The sequence below is a fragment of the Meles meles genome, chromosome 9 (genome assembly GCF_922984935.1).
Source record: "Meles meles chromosome 9, mMelMel3.1 paternal haplotype, whole genome shotgun sequence".
NCBI lineage: Eukaryota > Metazoa > Chordata > Mammalia > Carnivora > Mustelidae > Meles > Meles meles.
This window is the reverse complement of record NC_060074.1, coordinates 9742133-9757432: the sequence shown is the minus strand read 5'-3', so window position 1 is coordinate 9757432 and position 15300 is coordinate 9742133. Positions and strand designations below refer to the sequence as shown.

The 15300-nt window shown below is 42.9% G+C and overlaps 1 protein-coding gene across 2 annotated transcripts; it reads left to right on the top strand.

The window, feature by feature from the left end:
- The first annotated feature begins 1179 nt into the window (after positions 1-1179).
- On the top strand, positions 1180-11838 carry HSPD1 (heat shock protein family D (Hsp60) member 1). 2 transcript variants are annotated; one of them, XM_046018187.1, is made up of 12 exons: positions 1180-1317; positions 2448-2623; positions 3840-4092; positions 5881-5963; positions 6498-6593; positions 6975-7068; positions 7331-7499; positions 9046-9145; positions 9709-9954; positions 10454-10628; positions 10922-11100; positions 11210-11838. In XM_046018187.1, exons 2-12 carry the CDS (start codon positions 2450-2452, stop codon positions 11360-11362), a joined length of 1722 nt encoding a protein of 573 aa, XP_045874143.1. In that variant the 5' UTR covers positions 1180-1317; positions 2448-2449; the 3' UTR covers positions 11363-11838. The 2 variants fall into 2 exon arrangements, with proteins under 2 accessions (XP_045874143.1, XP_045874142.1); XM_046018186.1 differs by lacking the exon at positions 1180-1317 and adding an exon at positions 1385-1535.
- The last annotated feature ends 3462 nt before the right edge of the window (positions 11839-15300 follow it).

Below are 15300 nucleotides of genomic sequence, written 5' to 3'. Positions count from 1 at the left end.
CTAGTTTTATTTTTTTTAAGATTTTATTTATTTAACAGACTACTTTTAGTAATCACCAAGGATTTCTTTTTTCAGCTCCACTTCACATAAAAATAGTTCCACGTTAGCCCCATGTACCTTTCCTTTAGAGCCGGATCCAACAGCTACTACTGTTGCTTGCAACACTTTTCCTTGAGATTTTTCTGGAAGCATGATACCGCCTTTGGTTACAGTTTCAGCTGCACTCCTTTCAACTAAAACTCGGTCAAAGAGGGGAAGAAACTTTCTAAACGCCTGTCCTGCCTGTAAGAAGAGAAATGTTAAATCTGAAACAAAAGCAGTAACGTGTTTACCTTTTAACCGTTACACATCAAAAAGCACGTGTGGCTTTCCAAATCAACGCCAAAACTCAAGATTATTCGTGCAAGAAAACCATCTGAATATTTTGCTCTACATTCAGAGTTTAACTTCCCATTCCGTACATGTTAGGGATCATTGTTGCTCCTTGGGTCAGGAATCAAATGAGCTTTATGGACAACCTTAGTTTATTTCAAGGTCAAGTATTTTTCCTTCTTCAGATTTCCCTGGGAAATTTCAACACAGTCAACCCCTGCGCCTGGAGCCGCGCTTTTCAAGATATTACATACCCACAAAGGCCTCGCAGGAGACTCGCGTGTGCCGCGGCGCGTGCGTTCGGGTCCCCGCCCCCAGCCCCCAGGCGTGCCGGGGACACGCGTGCAGAGCCCTTGGCGGAGAGAAGGGTCGGTGGGCCCCGGCCTCGCCAGGGTTCCCGCAGGCGCGGGTCACTCAGTGACCCCCACCCCTCCCGCTAGGCCCAAACAGAAATGTCCGGCCATCTCCGCGCCTCTCCCCGGCCTCCAGCCCACGCGGGACTCACCATGACTCCGGCCGCCGCAGTCCGTACTCTGCTCTAGAGCTGCCGCCGCTGCAAGGAGACGCACAGTCCGACCTGGCGCCCACGTGAACGTGAGAAAAGGCCGCGCAGTGCGCAGGCGCGCTCGCTCCCGCCCCCCGCTCCTCCCCGCAGAAGAGGGCGGCCGCACCAGCGCGCGCCGCGATTCGTCCCCAGGTCTGCGCGCTGGCCACTGACGCGGGTACAGGGAAGCGGAAGAACAGAGGAGTTCTTTCTAGGCTTTTCTAGGCCGCCTGCAGAGGTGAAAGTACTAGCTCTTCGCCCCTCTCCCGGAAGTGACGCGCTTTGAACCTTGACCCACAGAGCGCGCCGAGCTCCCCGGAAAGTTCTGGAACCGAGTGCAGCCCGGGAACTAGCCTAAGCCGGCCGGAGCAGGCTGCGCCCGCGGGCCTGGCACTGCTCGGGTAGGCAGGGGTGGAGCTAGCGCGGGGCCCGTGCCGATTGCGGGGCCCCGGCCAACGGGAAGGGGCGGGAGCCGCTCGCACACGCGGTGCGGCGGGGCGGGGGGAAAGCGGCGGAGGGAGGGGACACGGGCTCTTTGCCGTGCGCGCGGTGCACTCTGTCCCTCACTCGTCGCCGACGGCCTGCCTCACCGCGCGCACGTTCCGCCGCTGCCCCGCAGGTACACGGCCGCCCCGCGCCCCCGCTCCGGGCGCCCGGGACCCCCGAGCCGGCCCTCTTCCCCGCTGTGGCCCCGCCTGACTGGGTCCGCGGGCGAGAGCCGGGGCTTTTCCCCGGCGCCGCAGGCCCGGACCGCCGGGCCAGGCCTCACGGGTCCATGTCGGTGCCCATCACGTGCGGCGTGGATTGCTCGCAGGGCGCAGGAGGGAGGGCTTGCCCGGGACTGCGTGTGGAATCGGGGGGGGGGGGTGTATTCCCGTGGGCTTTCCGTTGCAGCCCTGTCCTGGTCGACTGCAGGGCGCCGGGAGGGTGGTCGCAGCCTCCTTTGGCCCCTTGGACAGCTCTCCACTCTTGACCTTGCTGAGGGCGTCCTAAAGGAAAGACACGTGGGGCCGGGCGCAGTGGGCCGGGCCGGAGCCCCCAGCATTGCGGGCTGCTCTGATACAGTAACCGGAGTGGATACATGAAGACACATCTCGCTAAGCAGATTTTTGCACCGTCAGGAATGTTTTTTCTCCCTTGGTCGCTCTAGTTTGTAGCCCACCCCTTCTCTGCAGACTTGGGTTTTTTAGGAGGACATTGGGAGTGGATTTGCCCTCTGGACTATTTTAGCGGTGAACGAGTAACTCGTTTGTAGCGGCCGGGGTAGGTGGCCTTGGGCAATGCGATGGTGCGCTTTGTGCGGGTGCTCTAGGCTAGGCGCGGGGACGGCCTCACGTGGGGACTTACGCAGGTAGTTGCTGTTCTGAACCTAGTTTCCCTTGCCCGGGAGCGGTGACTGGCAGAGGTCAATCCAACTTACATCTAACGTTTCTTGTTCTGTTGTGGCGCATAGATGCCATGTCTGCTGTAATACACAGACGTACTGCTAGCGTTGATGTACTGCTAATCTGATTGTTTCCCCCCTCCACAGAAATGCTTCGATTACCCGCAGTCCTTCGCCAAATTAGGCCAGTGTCCAGAGCACTGGCTCCTCATCTCACTCGGGCCTATGCCAAAGATGTAAAATTTGGTGCAGATGCCCGAGCCTTAATGCTTCAAGGTGTAGACCTTTTAGCCGATGCTGTAGCCGTTACAATGGGGCCAAAGGTATCGATGTTTTTTATTCTGTCGTAGTTTATAGTATTGAGTTAAGGAATAATATTTTAATGGTATCAGATAATCACACCAAGCTATTGAATGGTAAGTACTTCCGGATCCGTTGTTGAGAAACCCCAGTGTACCCATAAGAGTTCCAATTACTGCTTAATCTTTTTTTTTCTTTTACTTAGATATAGTGGTCTTAAAACTTAAACTGTTTCTTTAGAATTTGCGGAACTGTCTTTCCTATAATGTATGATGTAACCGAGTAGTAATTCACAGATGAAAGAGGATTGGCAAATAGGCAAGCGAGATGAAGTCTACCTTCCAAGTTTTAGATTTTTTTCCCAATAGTTCATACCATTGACGGAAGTAGGTAATTTATCTCCTGTAGTACTTCAAGTATGTACTTGTACGTGCTAGGTTTACTTAATGTTTTTCTGTTGTCCATTCTCTTCCAAAGCACATTTACTATTTTAAGTCTCTAACATGGAGAGGTTGGTGAGTGAGGGGCAACAAATAATTTGAGAAGGCCTTTGAGGGTGGTGCACAAGTCAAGTGATGCTTGATTTCAGACTGACAGCTCCAATATCAGTGTTGCCATATACTGTGTATGTAAAATACATATAAAAATATGGCACGCCTCACAAGTCTCAGCTTTGGTTCAAATACAGAAGCTGCCAATGCTGTTTGCACCATAACTGAGCTTTAACATGGAAGCAGCCCTCTCTGGAAGAGTGACTTACACTTCGCTTCCTGTTAGTATTTTAGTAGCTACATTTTAAAGCCAGTTTAAAAGTAAATTTTCACATTGCTATCAAAGGTGGCAGGCACTGGACAAAACTTAACAATAAATTATGTGAAGAATATTCTCAGATTTCATTATAACCCGCCGAGGTGTTCTGGTATATCTTGTGTGGGTTTGTGGGGGGGGGGGGTGTTGTTTTTAATGAGATGACATCTCTTAGTCTCTAGGATTTTTATTTTACATAAAATCTCATGCAATAAGTACTTAGCAACAGAAGAGGTCATTTTGTCGGTAAGCTAAGAATACTGCTGAATTTGCTTTTGAGATTGATGCTGCAGATCTGATAAAAGTGACAATTTGTGTTGGGACTTTGAAGTAATTATCCTGTTACTCAAAACTGCTTGTTGTGTTTTCAGCTAAATAGCACTTAAAGTATGTGTTCTGTCACATTTTTTTGTTGTTGTTCTCTGATTATAGGGAAGAACAGTGATTATTGAACAGAGTTGGGGAAGTCCCAAAGTAACAAAAGATGGTGTGACCGTAGCAAAGGCAATTGACTTAAAAGATAAATACAAAAATATTGGCGCTAAACTTGTTCAAGATGTCGCCAATAACACAAATGAGGAGGCTGGGGACGGCACCACTACTGCTACTGTGTTGGCACGCTCTATTGCCAAGGAAGGCTTCGAGAAGATTAGCAAAGGTGCTAACCCTGTGGAAATCAGGAGAGGTAGGAAAGTCCCTTCATTGTCACCACAGTGTTTTGAAGTGTCTTAAAAAGTTGATTCTTGTTTCTCCTCTCAAAAAAAAAAAAATTTGAGTCTTCCTTCAGCAAATAGTGATTGGATTCTTGGCTTCTGTGGTATGTGCTATGCTAGGTGTTAAGGAAGAAAATGGGACTAAGACATTACTTGTCCTTCTCTCCCCTGTGTTATGAGCTCCCTAACCGCCTTCCTGCAGCACATAGGGAAAGTTTATTGGAAGATACACATGTACTGTGTACCTTGAAAATAGTAAACTTTGGGGGATTAGCGTAGGGAGAGATTATACAGTTTGTTTGTTTTTTTTAAGATTTTATTTATTTATTTGACACAGAGATCACAAGTAGGCAGAGAGGCAGGCAGAGAAAGAGAGAGGGAAGCAGGCTCCCCGCTGAGCAGAGAGAGAGCCCAATGCGGGACTCGATCCCAGGACCCTGAGATCATGACCTGAGCCGAAGGCAGCGGCTTAAACCACTGAGCCACCCAGGCGCCCCCATTATACAGTTTTGATATTTTACAAAGTAGGACTAAACTAAGTCATCCAGGATGTCAGTTTTTTTACTATATACATATATAAAAGCAGGGTTTTTTGTCTGTTTTTTTGCTTGTTTTTACCTCTAAAGAGCACATGGTACATTACTGGTCTTCATTCTTCTTATTGCTTGCTTTGGGGAACTCTCTTCAGCATGAGCTTCATAGTGACGAGACTTAAGTCCTGTCACTGCCGTTTTCTAGCTGAGTGTTAAAACTTGGTTTTTCTGTCTTGAAAGTGTAATTGCTACTTCTCTCTACGGCATATTTTTGTTCAAAAGGAGACTTGAGAGTAGAGGGGGATGCTAGTAACAGTTTTGTCAAAATTGGCGTCCCAGCACACTGATGTATCAGCATTCCATTTATTTCCGTGTTTGAGGTCCAAATGAATGTGTCACATTAAAAGCAGTTTCAGGGGCGCCTGGGTGGCTCAGTCAGTTAAGTGTCCAACTTTTGATTTCAGCTCAATCTTGATCTCAGGGTCATGAGATCAAGCCCCCCCATCGGGCTCTGTGCTGGGCATTGAGCCTGCTTAGAATTCTCGCTCTCCCTCTCCCATCTGCCCCCCCCCCCCCCCCCCCCGCATGCTCTCTCCCCTTCTCTCCAAGTCTGAGTGTAAATAACGGACAAGTATTAACTGAGGTTATTAAGATTACTTCTCCAAGAAAATGATTGTTACTACACGCCTTTCTTTGGATTTTTTTGAAGTTATATTTCTCAAAGAAGGGAGAGCCAGCTCTAACCCCAGCTACACAAAATTGGGTTCTCTTAAATCCATGTTGTGATACTGTTGACTGCTGAAACAAATATATTTCTTATAATTACATATTAAATGAGGAAATTTCAGGTAATTAAAAAACCTGTAGGGGCATAACTGTGTCATTAAATTGAGAGAAGTGTTGGGTGACCCTGTTGCAAACATACAACATGATTAGATTGGGAATAGTTTACACAGAATGAGTTAAATGGTGAGATTCTTGAAATTACACACTGTTCTTTTTCCTTAGTTCAGTTTTCAAAATAATTTTGGCCTGTGAGTTGGATTGATCCATGAAGGTTCCTGTTTCAGTGCGTGCCGTCCGACTCCCTGAGACGAGGGAAAGTGCTGGCACAGAAGCATTGCATAGGCTCTTAACACCTTAAAACGCTTAACATGAATTCAAATTTTTACTTGACCCGGAACCATTAGAGAGTAAGTATTGTAATGGCATTTGTTCTTGAATCAGGTGTGATGTTGGCTGTTGATGCCGTAATTGCTGAACTTAAGAAGCAGTCTAAACCCGTGACAACCCCTGAAGAAATTGCTCAGGTAAGGGTTTTCATATTTTATGATGAATCACGTATCAGTGTCAGAATAATGATACCAACCAGTCACTAACCTTGTAAGCGTTTCTTACTGCTACAGAACATTTGAAAACAATGTAGTGACCATTGCTAGAGTCTTAGTGGGCTGCCACTTTAGCTCCACATGGCTGTGAGTAAAACTTGTTGCTATGGAAAATATTCTTCAGCCAATTGTCAAAAGGTGCATACTTCTTTTGTCATGTTAGAATTTTGCCACTTATTCGGGGGTGGGGCGAACCTCCCTTTTTAAAAAAAGAATAGTTGTATGTTTATTTCATACCTTTTAATAACAGTGTAGCCAAGTGATGAATTTAAAAATAATTGAAAACAGAATCAGCGCTTGGTTAGAGCTATTAGACCATATCATCCTTGTCCATACTCTCCTCCCTGCCCCCCGCTGCACCCGATCACTTTGGAAGTTACTAGGAAAGGGAGGGGAGCTGATTGAGGGTGCTGGCCTTAACCTTTTTAACTTGGAAGAGTAACTTGATTGTTTTAGGTTGCTACGATTTCTGCAAATGGAGACAAAGAGATTGGCAACATCATTTCCGATGCAATGAAAAAGGTTGGAAGAAAGGGTGTCATCACAGTAAAGGCAAGTGTTTTTAATGATAGCTTGGGAAGATCGTCTGATGATCAAAACGGTTTTCAAATACAAAAATTTAAACTATATGTTTCATATATTTGAGTCCTTTATGCATAGTGTTAGCATTTATGTACATTAGAGTAGTTAACTGAATTTTGTGTGAGTTTTTGCCTTTACTATCAGGAATGAATTCGTTCTAACTTAAATGATACTGTCCTCTAGATGTAAAAATTCGAATATGCATTTTGGAAATCTTTGCAGAATTGGAGTTGATGCCCTACGGCATTTGCATACTTAATGCTTGTGATCAGTGGGGTGTCTTAATGTGGCCTATCATTACAATTTTTTGTGCTTCCTTAACGAAATTCATAAAATTGATTTTTTTTATAGGATGGAAAAACACTAAATGATGAATTAGAAATTATTGAAGGCATGAAGTTTGATCGAGGTTACATTTCTCCATACTTTATTAATACCTCAAAAGGTAAGTCAGTAAATGAAATTTTAAAAATAGAGCTTGTGTGTGTCGGACTATAAGCATTTACCAGGTCATATCTAAGAAAATAAATATATATGTATTCCAAAAGTTACGGTAAATAAGAAATAAAGGAAAAACATGAACTCATTAATCACTTGAAATGTACTGAAACTATGGTTTATAGGTTTTTTCATTTAAATAAACTACAGCTGTTTTCGGAATATTGTTAGCTTTTTAAGTTGGTTTGAAAGGTTCTTTGTATTTGCAGGTCAGAAATGTGAATTCCAGGATGCCTATGTTCTATTGAGTGAAAAGAAAATCTCTAGTGTCCAGTCCATTGTACCTGCTCTTGAAATTGCCAATGCTCACCGTAAGCCCTTGGTCATAATTGCTGAAGATGTTGATGGAGAAGCTCTGAGTACACTCGTTTTGAATAGGTAATAAGCCGTGGTATTTGGTTTACATTTCCAAGTGAAAGGCAGTTTTTTTTTTTTTAAGACTTTATTTATTTATTTGACAGAGAGATCACAAGTAGGCAGAGAGGCAGGCAGAGAGAGAGGAGGAAGCAGGCTCCCTGCGGAGCAGAGAGCCCGATGTGGGGCTCGATCCCAGGACCCTGAGATCATGACCCGAGCCGAAGGCAGTGGCTTAATCCACTGAGCCACCCAGGCGCCCCAGTTTTTTTGTTTTGATGTTTGAAATCTCCATTATGTACCCCCACACTGAACCACTTGTGTTAGTATCTAGCATTGTGTGTAATATAGGTGTGGTTCATGAACTCTAGGTCCCATTATAATGGTTCGTTATTTTTGAATGGGTCTGTTTGGAAGTCCTTAGTAAAATAGTCTGTTTGTATGTCATGTCTATATTTTTATTATAAATGTTCACAGTTGTTTTGAAGAAATGACTTTGTTTCTGGAAAAATATTTTCACAATTGTAATTTTGCATAGGAAGAAGTAAAGTATTTTTCCAACTTTAGATCAAAGTGTGTTTGTTGTCAGCGTGTTATATAATCTCTTTAAAGTTTTAATTTATGTTCAAATAGAGGAATTGACACGTAACCGAAGATAAATTGAGGTCTATTCATTTAATTTTAAAATCTGTAATTTTTTTTTTAAGATTTTATTTTTTCGTTTGACAGAGATCACAAGTAGGCAGAGAGGCAGGCGGGGGGCGGGGAGAGGGGGGAGGAAGCAGGCTCCCTGCTGAGCAGAGAGCCCGATGTGGGGCTGGACCCTGGGATCATGACCTGAGCAGAAGGCAGAGGCTTTAACCCATTGAGCCACCCAGGCGCCCTTGTACAGTATTAATTCTGACTTTAAGACAGGTAGTTAATGCTGTAAACAGAGTTTTAGGGTGTTATTGGGGTGCCTACCTGGCTCAGTCAGAAGAGCATAGTCATTCCAGTAGTAACTTGATTTAATGCTACGTAGAACCCATAGGATAGGGATAAATGCTCATTTGATCCCCAAATTTAGTAATTAGTAACTGTTCTGATTTTCACAATCTATAAAATTGTTATCACTGTGTTTAACTTAAAAGTTTTTTGTTTATATTAACATTTTTGTTCCTGGGTTGTTTAACGTGAAAGTAACTGACAATTTGTGAAGAAGGTAATTGGATATTGGCAAATACAGATGAATGGAAAGTTACTCTTTCTTGTCTTTGACCAAAAGTTGTTAGAAAGCAAAGCGTGGTTTCCAGGGGCGCCTGGCTGGCTCAATATATGTGTCTGCCTTCGGCTCACATCGTAGTCCTGGGGTCCTGGGACTGACCCCTGCACTGGGCTCCCTGCTCAGCGGGAGCCTGCTTCCCCCTCTTCCTCTGTGTCCCCCCACTTCATGCTCTCTCTCTCTCTCTCAATAAAGGAATAAAATCTTTTTTTAAAAATGTGGTTTTCTAAGTAATCGTAGTATTTAAAACTTAAGAACTAGACAAGCACTTTCATTAAATTTAAACTCATTATTAATTGTTTTTAACAGGCTAAAAGTTGGTCTTCAGGTTGTGGCAGTCAAAGCTCCAGGTTTTGGTGACAATAGAAAGAACCAGCTTAAAGACATGGCTATTGCTACTGGTGGTGCAGTAAGTAAAATATATGTGACCTTGGTTTACTTAATATTTTATACTTCCAGGCCTAGAATTTATAGGTAGAGTTTATTGTTTTCCACAGTGAGATATTACTGTCTGAACTATTTACTTTGTGTGTCTCTTGGATATCCGCGAGGTGAAGGTTGGATTAAAGAGTGCTAAGGTGCCTTCTCTAACTTTCCATGAGCCTTGCCCAAGAATAGAGTTATTTGACCACTCTGTTTTCAAGAAAACAGTAGAAAAGATACAGGACTTCGAAGATTTTAGGAGCTAAGGTCTAGTCCCAATTCCACCAAAAGTGACCTTGGAGAAGTTTGAGTTTATTCTTTCTCAAGTGAAGCTGAGTATATTGAGGATTAAGTGAGAGGTGGGAAATACAGTGAAAAACTTGATCAAGGCTTATCTGGACTAGGAATTCTCTTTATCTCACATTTCAGAGAAATACAGTATTACAAGATGGTTCTCTCACCAGAACACTAGCATGATGTATTGTCGATAAACCTGGTATAATGAAAAACTAACCTGCAACTGATTCATTTTTAAATGTTTTTGTGTAGGTTTTTGGGGAAGAAGGATTGACTCTAAATCTCGAAGATGTTCAGCCTCACGACTTAGGAAAAGTTGGAGAGGTCATTGTGACCAAAGATGATGCCATGCTCTTAAAAGGAAAAGGTGACAAGGCTCAAATTGAAAAGCGTATTCAAGAAATCATTGAGCAGTTAGATATTACAACTAGTGAATATGAAAAGGAAAAGCTGAATGAACGTTTGGCAAAACTCTCAGATGGCGTAGCTGTGTTGAAGGTAAGATTCATTGCTGTACATGAGCTTCTTGGGTTCTGGGCCCAAGAATGATCTTGTTTCTGTGGTATTCCCTAATAGTGCCTTGTAACCAACATGTTTTGGGCAATGGAGATAGTATATACTCTTCTTCCTTAAAACCAGAATTGAATCTTAGAAGTGTTGTTGTGGAAAAGGTGTTTTGTTACTGATCACTTTGGTATTGGACTGATGTGAGACACTGCACTCACCCTGTTAGCTGTTTGATCATGCAGTCGTTTTTAAACAAATAGGCAACCTTTATTACATACCTTTTTTTTTTTTTTTAAAGATTTTATTTATTTATTTGATAGAGATCGCAAGTAGACAGAGAGGCAGGCAGAGAGAGAGAGAGGGAAGCAGGCTCCCTGCCGAGCAGAGAACCCGATGCGGGACTCGATCCCAGGACCCCGAGATCACGACTTACCAGTCAGCATCTTGAATGGGAGAAGCCAATACTAACTGGGATTCTTTTAATCTTTAGGTTGGTGGGACAAGTGATGTTGAAGTGAATGAAAAGAAAGACAGAGTTACAGATGCGCTCAATGCTACACGAGCTGCTGTTGAAGAAGGCATTGTTCTGGGAGGGGGTTGTGCCCTGCTTCGGTGCATTCCAGCCTTGGATTCATTAACTCCAGCTAACGAAGATCAAAAAATTGGTAAAATTGCCTTACGAATGAGTTGATTTGCAGCCTCACTTTAGTCTAATAGACTGTTGTTGCTGCCCGTTAAATAGAACAATAAATAACAAAGCAGCTTCCCGAGTGACAAAGACAGAAGAGCACTGATAATCAGATCGTGTGTGAAAGATCAGTCACTTCTTCCAGGGGAAGGATTTGAACTGTGACTTCCCAGTTGGGGTTTTCCTTTATCAGTAGTCCCACAAATAGAATTGTGTTGTAATTTTTACAAAAGAATGAAACTAAAATTTGCTACAATTTGTTATCTTTAGGTATAGAAATTATTAAGAGAACACTCAAAATTCCTGCAATGACCATTGCTAAGAATGCAGGTGTTGAAGGATCGTTGATAGTTGAGAAAATTATGCAGAGTTCCCCAGAAGTTGGTTACGATGCTATGCTTGGAGATTTTGTGAATATGGTGGAAAAGGGAATCATTGATCCAACGAAGGTAAGTAGTTGGCCATTTTCTAAAAATGGTCAACTTCTAAGAAGTCTTGGTTCAAGTTTTGTTCATTTTTCACTAAGAAAAGGATTATTTTATCAAACTTTTTTCTTAGGTTGTAAGAACTGCTTTATTGGATGCTGCTGGAGTGGCCTCTCTGTTAACTACAGCAGAAGTTGTAGTCACCGAAATTCCTAAAGAAGAGAAGGACCCAGCAATGGGCGGAATGGGTGGAATGGGAGGGGGTATGGGAGGCGGCATGTTCTGATTCCTAGAATAGTGCTTTACCCTTATTAATGAACTGTGAGAGGAAGCTCGTGCTGTGCTCCTCAACCATAACTTCAGAGAAGTCAGTTGAAGGAAATGACTGAAGAAAAGGCTGGCTGATGTTTAAGAAAATCACTATAACCATCAGTTACTGGTTTCAGTTGACAACATAGAATGGTTTACTGTTGTCATTGTCCATGCCTACAGATAATTTATTTTGTATTTTTGAATAAAAAGACATTTGTACATTCCTGATAACTGAGTGCAAGAGCCATGTACCAATGTACTGCTTTCAACTTAAATCATTGAGGCATTTTTACTACTATTCTGTTAAAATCAGGATTTTAGTGTTTGCCATCACCAGATGAAAAGTTAAGAAGCAGCCTTTCTGTGGAGAGTAAGAATAATTGTGTACAAAGTAGAGAAATATCCAATTATGTGACCACCTTTGTGTAATAAAAATTTGTTTAAAGTTAATTGTGTTAGCCTTTCCATGATGTACAAGTTCAGAGAAATGAAAGCCAGTAGAGGAGGGGTAGGGTTTGGTACCAGCGTGTGAAATGGTGCTCCACCTGCAGTTTCCCCCATTTCTTTGCCAAAGACAGTTACATTACCACAAAGAGAATGGAAAATTTTAAAGGTGACAACTCATTCCTGTGGAGACCGTATTTTATGTTGAGGTCTCGTCATAAAGGGGCAATCTATCATTTCTTGTGGAGGTAAAAAGATATTTCAAAGCCGTGGCATAATAAGAAATAGATTCCTGGGGCACCTGGCTGGCTCAGTTGGAAGAACATAGAACTCTCCATCTTGGGTTTGTGAGTTTCAGCCCCCAATTGTGTATAGGGATTACAAGGGGAAAAAAATGGATTCCTGTTAGGTGAGAAGGGCAGGGTTTGTATTATAGGCGTGTACTTCAGTGGAAAGGAGAGAGCTGTGCCATTCAAGCATAATGAGTAGTGGGGAAAGGCATCCTTACATGATAGCTCAGCCCAGTGTCTTCACTTTTATTAATTTAAACCACATTTCTGGCTCAATGCACTTGGTCTTTATTAGAAATGGAAACAGTGGAAATACGGCTTATTTTTATAATAGGACCTGGTGTGTGCATGTTGGGGGCAGAAGTATTAGCAAGACATAACTGCTTTCTAAACTTACGTTATAAATTGAAGGCATAAGATCTTGTGAAATGATATACAAAGTTCTTGCTTTCACCTGTGCCAAAAACCTAGTCTGCTCCTCAGTTTGGCCTTGGGGCTGCTGCCTAGAGACGGGTATAAGGTAGGCATTGAAGCAAGTGCTCTTGTGTACAAAGCTTGGACAGAACTAGAAGGAAAAATAAAGTCCATCACAGATCAAAAGCCAAAGTCACTTGAAATCTGCACCTAAAATTATCTGTGCTTTGCTTGGATTAGAAACAATGACGAGATTAAAGGGGAACAAAACGTGCCTAGAATGTAGTTTTGGCTACAGAAGTAGCAAAAGACAAACCAGTATCAAACCTTAGAATGTTTATATAGTTAATTATCTTAAAGGCCAAGCTAGGTGATGAGAAGAAAAGGTAAGAGATGAAAAACTCCTGGACTTCAAAAGATTATTAGAGCATGACCAGCCTAAAGAGATGAGCAAGAGGAAAGAATCAGTGCTAGTCACTACATACTAGAATTAACTCTAAATCTTGGATTAGGGACTCCTTGCTAAACCTAAAATAGGCTGTGAAAGGTTAAGTAGCTTATACAAAGTCACAGATATTAAGTGGTAGATACCAGATTTGAACCTGGGTTTGAAGAGCTTACACTCTTAAACCAAAGAGCCAGCCTGGAATGAATCCCTAAGCCAGGATCTAGGCAATTATAAAACCCTTTGAAAGCTGTAACCACAAAAATCATTTAATTGAGAAATTATATTTTCCCTCTGTCACTAACCTTACAGAATGCCAGCGAGGCTAGGCATTATTTCTATCCTCCTCCCTCTCTCCACCCACATATTTCTCTAGGACAAGAGAAAAACAGGAAAGACTTTTCAGATTCTGCCATTTGAGAGTCCCTCCAGTGAAAAGCCTGGCTCACCTAATCACTACACAGTGAAACCCACTAGTCAGTATGCCCTACCTTAATGCCAATAAGCTTTTTAGTCCCTTTCAAGTAATAACATCAGACAAGCCTATACATGAAGATGGAATAGCAAAAACCAGAAGGGATCTAGGGGAAACTTAAAAAAAAATCTAATAACTTAAAAATGAGATATTGTTGCCATAAACCAAGCCATAACAAAAAGGAACAATTAGAAAACATTCTTGGAAATTAAAACTATGGCCAATATAAAGTTAACAAGGGCTGGAGAATAGAATTGAGGAATTTAAAAAGCAGAATAAAAACATGAACAGTCAAATATCTAGTTAGGAATATCCAATAGACCCAGAGAATATGGAGAGGAAGAAATTAACAAATCATTCAAATTCCTCACAATTAAGGGGCCCAGCACAATTAGGACAAGGCAACGGGGCAGATGAGCATGCAATTTCAGACAACCCAGGATAGAGTCGATTTTAAAAGCTTCCAGAGAGGGGTGCCTGGGTAGCTCAGTTGTCAAGCGCCTGCCTTTGGTCCTGGCATCGAGCCCCACATTGAGCTCCCTGCTCGGTGGAAAGCCTGCTTCTACCTCTCCCACTCCTCTGCTTGTGTTCCCTTTCTCGCTGTGTCTCTGTCAAATAAATAAGTAAAATCTTAAAAAAACAAAAAACAACCTTCCAGAGACCGAAAAAATGGATCCTATACAAAGGACTGGGGGTAACAGCGGCATAGGACTTCTCCGGCGTGACACTGGGCGCCAGAGTACAATGAAGTCAGATCTTCCAATCGGGATGAGGAGGGAGAGGATATTTTCTGTAGAGTTCTATACTCAAGTGTGAATGTGAAACAATGACATTCAGACACAGGGATTCTAAAAATTGAGCTCCCACTTGCCTTTTCTCAGGAAACCACTAAAGGATTTCCTCAGCATTTTGAAAGTAAATTAAAAATAGGAGGCCAAGATTCAGGATACAGGGAGCTTCCAAAAGCAAGGTGAAGGGAAATCCTGGGATCACCACAGGGGAGCCCTAGGATGACAGCTGCACCACAGCCCAGAGAGCAACCAGCGCAGACCGCAGGACAGCGGGGTGGCTGCAAGGAAGTGAATGACTGAAGACCGAACCTGAAGTGGTCTAAGCACCCCGGAACGCTGTTCTCTCATATAACCACGAAGGCAAAGTTGCCAATTGCAAGGTTGCTTCATTGAGCCCTTGATGTTCGAGTTGGCTCCTCTGGAATTACTGCCTCTTCCCTCCGTGACAAGGTGACCGATGTAGCTGCAAATGTCCTCAAAATCAGGAAACACCAAGGAAAAGTTTCTCTTGGTTTCCAGAGAGAAAAACCTTACCTAGCAGTCCTATCCCATCAAACTTCCCCTAAGATTCCAATGATGCAGAAGTCACTTCAAGGAAAGTTGATAAAAATGCTGTCTTCTCTCTTCCAGCACAGAAAGCACTGACGCCAAGCTGAAGTCCACAGGTCACGGGCTCCAGAGTGTTGTTCTGTAGGTACTGGAGCCAGATGCCTGGGCATATCTGTATCCCATCTCTACTTACCGGAACTTGGGTTCTCACCTTACTTGGGGAACCTCATGGTTGACTAAGATGGGTGGCTAGATCAAGGTGATATTTGTGTATTCCTGGGCTCCCTCACCAAAATTAGCATCTACATACTCTCATAGTAGCAGCTCAGGTCCCAACCACTAAGTTAGATTCTGAACCCAAGAGCTTATCCATGGCATTTACAAGAACAGCGGTAAATTACAGCTTCTTCTATCCATTAAAAGAAAAGTAATACAAGCAGGGATTTAAAAAAATTATCTGTATCTTATCTCTGCTATTTGAAAAACAATTTGCTTTTGAAAAAG

Excerpts from the sequence above, each read along its gene's own strand:
- HSPD1 (XM_046018187.1), top strand. The coding sequence starts at position 2,450 with ATGCTTCGATTACCCGCAGTCCTTCGCCAAATTAGGCCAGTGTCCAGA. Across the intron at positions 7,069-7,330 it reads CTTTATTAATACCTCAAAAG|GTCAGAAATGTGAATTCCAG; the intron begins GTAAGTCAGTAA and ends TTGTATTTGCAG. Across the intron at positions 10,629-10,921 it reads TAACGAAGATCAAAAAATTG|GTATAGAAATTATTAAGAGA; the intron begins GTAAAATTGCCT and ends TGTTATCTTTAG.